The sequence below is a fragment of the Thermobia domestica genome, chromosome 17, assembly GCF_964235325.1.
Source record: "Thermobia domestica chromosome 17, izTheDome1.hap1.1, whole genome shotgun sequence".
Lineage (NCBI taxonomy): Eukaryota > Metazoa > Arthropoda > Insecta > Zygentoma > Lepismatidae > Thermobia > Thermobia domestica.
In genome coordinates this window covers 160771901-160777900 of record NC_137470.1, presented here as the reverse complement: position 1 = coordinate 160777900, position 6000 = coordinate 160771901, and the positions used below count along the sequence as shown (strand labels likewise).

The window sequence follows — 6000 nt, the reverse complement described above, 5'->3', positions numbered from 1 at the left end:
GGGATCGAACTAAGGACTTCATGCACCAGAGGTGAACGCTCTATCACTAAGCCACCATGGCCAGCTAGAAAGATAATGACTATGTAATATGATAATGTAGCATCCTTAAAGACATTTCTTTAATAATTTTATGGCTGACATTTTTTAAAGCAAAATCCTACACCTGATCTAATTTAGCACGTCAATTCATTGCTCAGGTTTGCAATTGCCACGTCAGGACTCTTTCATAACGTGTGGGCTTTTTTCATTATGAAAGGAGCAATTGCCCTCTGTTGCTCCCCCTTTGAAAACGTTGGCTTTGCTGGCATCCGAGAATCGCTTCTAGAGTTATTTTCCTTTCCGCGGTTGGCATCAGGCCCAGCTGAGCTTTCGAGCCAACGCTGTCTAATTTTGCATTGGTCTCCGCGCACACACAAACACACACGCACGCTCACACATATCCACAGATCAGCGACATGGGGTATAGACTTCACCAATTGGCCCTCCTTTGAACCATCTCATACAGAACGAACTAAACTCCCAGAACAGTGTGTGCGCGTGTTTTATGTTCATGTGTGTGCATATGTGATAAAAAAACCCTACTTGAATCAGGCAAAAACAAAACAGTTACAAATATTAGCTTGTGTACCTAAAATACGACTTTTGGAAACGGCAGGGTGTTAAAAAGAAACGAAGTGTCGCTTTTATTGGACAATTAGTGGAGTGTTTATAAAAGTGAACTTGGAGTGTATTGAGAAAACTTCCAGCGCAAAGTCATAAAGCAGAAATCATTGAGATAGGCTAATGTGTTTTGGATTTTACGATGTGCGCATATCGAAGTTACGTAAGTAATTTTTTTCAATATGTTATTCGCTATTGCTGAATTAATTCGTATTTATCATATGGACGGCAAGTTGTTAAGGTACATGCTTATTGTTTCAGAAGTTTATCACAAACCAACAAGAAATCGGGACGAATCAGCATTGTTCTAAGTAGACAAACTTGACATTTATTTTAAGTAAACATCTAAAAAACAGGCCTAATCTAGAATGTCCCAATTTTGTGATGAAACAAATTGTTTTCAAATAATGTTTTTTTGGAAATTAAACTCAAACTCCGTTGGGTATTTAATAGTTACAGAAAACTGTAAAATGTTTAAAACTTCTAAGCAATTTGAAACTGTCCAAAGATCGTTTGTAAAATCTTGATTACTACTGATTACTACTGATTTATGCAAAGACGTTGTCATTTCTTTAAAAAATAACTATCATATTTGATACTTTGTGAAAAAACATTTTTCACTCTTTTTTTTTTTAATGCCCAATTTTTAGGTTAGATAAACAATGAACTTGTACCTTTTCAAGCAATGTTATTTCATGTAGAGAAAACAATGTAATTGCAGTACAGATATCGTTTTTGAGAACTGCATAACGCAAATAAAAATCTTAGAAATATTCAGTGAAACATCAATATTTCTGTCAGTGTCCATAACATGGTAATATATTACTAAAATGTCTTATAATTAGCAGATTTTGAACAAGATTCTAGAATGTCCACTTCTTTAACCATGTAATTTCAACTAAATAACACTTACAGTTTAACCTAGTTATTCTCTTAGCCTCCATTTTAGCTTTTTCTCTTAAAGAAATTTGCCGGTAGTATTAAGACTTTTGTGTTTTGTAATTGGATATCAATTCGTTGGAAGATCTTGATAAAACATCTAGTGTAAGGAAATATGAGTTTGGTCCTTCACACTATCGCTATTGAGATGTACTGTAGTAAAATAATAAAATCTATGAAACACGGATATTTTCAAAGGTTAAAGAAATGTAATACTTCACTTTGTTCATCCTGGAAAGTAAATAATATCGTTTTCTTCTTTGATTCATTTATTTATACAACTTGTAGTATCAGGCCCCAATGAGTACACGTATACAATACGACCAATCAATAAAATCTCGTATTTTTTTTTTTTTTAACCGTGATATTATCACTTTACATTAGTAGATTTGTCGGAACTTTTTAGAGGGGCTTAAGCCCTTCAAACTGACTTAAACCCTTATGAACTGGGAGCGAGAAAGTTAAAATTATATCAAGTTAATTAAACAAAACAATACCTAGCCAACAGAAAGAATAGCATATATCTGCTCATAATATGTTCTTATGTTCTTTAGCGTTCCACGATTATACACAAAAGCTAAAGGAGACAGTGACTATGAGATGGATGAAAATCAGTTGCGGATCTAGTTCAGGGCCAAGGGACCAGGGGCGGATCCAGGGGGGGGGGCGATCGGGGCAATCGCCTACCCCCCGCAGAAAAGGAAACTTTCTTATTTTGTATATATAAATAAAACCCATCCCGAAGTTTGGAGTCCCTAAAAGTAGCAGTATGACAACCCATGGCCTTCCCAGAAGTCAGTCCTGGATCCGCCCCTGCAAGGGACCTAGGCTCCCCCAGTTTTTTGAGTAACAAAAATAATTTAAGCTATTATTTATATATTTCTAAAGTTTATAGTAAACTCATGATATACCTCTCATAGTCTGGTTTCTGGCCGGCTCCCCCAGGTTTTCGCTTCTAGATCCACCACTGATGATAATGATGGAATGAAGAGAGTGGAAGAAAATGCTAGACTCCCGAGAAAACCCAAGCACACGGTGTTTGTCCGCCACAAGCTCATATGATCTGACATCGAACCAGGGACCTCAGGCATCAGCATAGTATCACTGAGTCACCGTGTCCCCCCGGTGTTCTTATGTTGTCAATAACTTTGTTACTATGAGATAATTATGCAGTGGCGTCTTTTCAAGGAAATCACGGTGACTCAAACTTTTTGTCGCTTCAAAGTGAGGGAAGAAAACTTACGTCATGTTCTTGTATTTAAGAACAAATACATGTGTGAAAAGCACCTAATTGAATTCCAAGTGATATGAGTTTGTGATGAACGACATTTGTTTTCTCCAAACTTTCGCGTTTTGTCCTAGAGCTCCTTCGTGGCTAAGCGGTTAGCGTACGCGCCTTTGGCGTGGGAGACCCGGGTAAGATTCCCGGTGGGAGCTCATGTGGTTCGGATTCCACGTTAATCAGTAGATCTACGTCTCATTTAGCCTCGCTGCTCACTCCACAACCGTTTTCTCCTACATTCTCATTTTAATAATTATTTTTTTAATCAATCGTTTTCACTAATCATCTTATCTTCTTTAGCCTAAAGGTCATGTACGTGAGACATTTAATTAACCTTTCTATGCCCGCCAGGGATTTGAACGAAATCGTAGACATCACATTGGGAGCCTTGGTGACTTCTCTAATTATCAAGGAGTCATAATTGATACATTGTTAAAAAACATATGGAACACAAATTCCAACGAGGTAACATTTGTGCAGACCAATTCAGTTAAAATATGTCTTGTACCGAATCGTCCTGAAAATAAATGCAATTTACGCCAAAAAAAAATGAAAATAAAAAAATGACCAAGTTTGCCCCGTCCTCTCCCATATAAGCAACAAGTACATATACAAGGTATTAGTATGTAGTGAGCTACTTCGTTGCTTCACATACCAATTTTTATGGTCGTATCCCCAAGGGGTTATTGACCCCAGATAAACAAAAAAACGAACTTTACCTTCACCCCTCCATGGTGGTACCCTCCCACATACATAAAATACATATCGGCGGAAATCTTCGTCCTTCAAAAACACATTTATTTATTTATTTATTATTATTGCTGCCTATTACAGGATTTTATCCCAGTTACAACAGGCTTACTAAATTAATATTACATCTACAAATGAACAATAGAAGAAAAAATAAAAAGAAGAAAAAATAAATAAAAATATCCACAAGAAAACATCAGAACATATAATGGCAAAATGCTAAATGCATAGAGAGAGAGAGCAAGATGTGAATAAAATACCAGAAAGAGAAGATACACAAACTATCAAATCACATAGACCAAAAACAATAGAAAATACATTAGAAGTCTGATAAAATAATTTTTATGAGCACAGAATCAGTGAGATACTTCTAAAGTAGATTTATAAAGCCATCTTTTAGTGAAGTCCATAAACCAACTTATCAAAGCAATTTTTAATATATACAATATTGTTACTAAGCAAATTCAAAATAGTAACAATAAAAGAATTATTCAAATATTGAAGACTTACATTATAATCATGTTACAATTAAATTGGCTTACATAATAAGTAGATATAGAAATATCAATACTATAGATAATCTAAACGTGGTAAAATTTTTATAAGCGATCTTATGTAGGCAATATATGCATAGCAAAATCAATTTCAATGTTACTTTGTATTAAATTGTTAAATAATCTACACATGCTTATCAAAGGTGTATTCAAATGTGCAATGGTTTTGGATCTTTTACAAATAAATGGCAATCTTGTCCTCAAACAGTTATGTGTAATATTAGAATTTAATAAATGCAAACACTCAGGACTATCAACAATTCCATTTACTAACTTAAAAAGAAATATAAGTTGAAAATACCTTCGTCTAGCAGATAATGTTCCAACATCAAATAAACTTAGAAGAGTTGCATACGATATTTTATTTTTATAAGAGTTTATTCTATAGGTTTTGTAATATAAGTATCTCAGAAACTTATTCTGAATCCGTTCAATTTTTGCAATGTACTGCTTATAATACGGAGTCCAAACTATACTTGCATAATCAAGTTTGCTTCGTACTAGAAAATTGAATAGCATAATAATGACATATGGATTATTAAAATCTCTAGTACTTCTTATCACAAAACCTAGAGATTTGAAAGCTTCATTGACAACCTTTTCTATATGAGTGATAAAACACAATTTGGTATTTACAATGACACCCAAATCATTTACTTCCTGAACTCTATTAAGAATAGTGTTTGTTAGGGTATAATTGTAATGTACAGGGTTTCTATTTTTAGAAAAAGTGATTACATTACATTTATTTATATTAAAATGTAACTTATTTTCAACACTCCATAAATAGCAGTTATCCAAATCACTCTGAAGTTTTAGAACATCGTCAAGTTCTCTTATTTCCTTGTACAATTTCATGTCATCCGCATATAATAAACAGTGTGAATGTTCAATAACAGATGGTAAATCATTAAAAATAGTAGAAAGAAGAGAGGTCCAAAATTAGAGCCTTGTGGTATACCTGAATTAACATCAAACAATGGAGAACTGTGATTATTATACACAACATATTGTTTTCGACCATTTAAGTAGGAAGAAATTAATGATAGTAGTTGCTTTGAAAAGCCATAATTAGATAATTTTGCAAGTAATACAGCATGATCTAGCTTATCAAAGGCCTTCGCAAAATCTGTATAAATTACATCCACAGAAAAACCATTATTAAGGGAATCCGCAATAGACTGTATAAATAGAAATAAATTGGTAACGGTCGATCTCCGTGGATAAAATCCATGTTGAAAATTAGATATGTAAGGTTTGGCATGATGAAATATTCTATTATAAAGAATATGTTCAAATATTTTAGCTACTGTGGAAATTAGAGATATTGGTCTATAATTTTCAATACTCTTGGCATCTCCTTTCTTAAGTATTGGACGAATTTTACTAATCTTCCAGATTTCTGGAAATATTGAAGTTGTTAATATCAGGTTATAAATGTAATTTAATGGTTTTATTAAAAGTTCTCCACATCCTTTCAATAAATAAGTTGGCAATAGATCGGGCCCACTTGATTTAGAAGATTTTAACTTTTTAATAGCCTCTTTAAGTTCACATTCAGAAATGGAATTCACCGTCAGACAATACGGTATGATTGACTTGGTATGGGGAATAATATCGTAATCAGAAGGATGAGGAGAAATATTGAGCAAAGTTGTAAGCTATGTCCGCATCTGTTGTAATTACTTTACCTTTGAAAGTCATATGATATGTAGATTATCTTTCTAGCTTAATTAGGGGCAGATTTATTGAAATTTAAATCCTTGACGCACAAGTTGCATCCATGCACAGCAAAAAAAAAAAAAAAAAAAAAAA

At 33.7% G+C, this 6000-nt stretch overlaps 1 protein-coding gene across 2 annotated transcripts in view; it reads left to right on the top strand.

Moving 5' to 3' along the window:
- The first annotated feature begins 435 nt into the window (after positions 1-435).
- Positions 436-6000, top strand: part of Fhos (Formin homology 2 domain containing) — a 792187-nt gene continuing 786622 nt past the window's right edge. The window contains exon 1 of one of the 2 annotated variants that reach the window (XM_081744509.1): positions 436-823. In XM_081744509.1, coding sequence (XP_081600635.1) covers positions 803-823 — 21 coding nt within the window. In that variant the 5' untranslated portion in view covers positions 436-802. The remainder of the gene's footprint in view (positions 824-6000) is intronic. The other variant, XM_081744508.1, reaches the window with a different exon arrangement.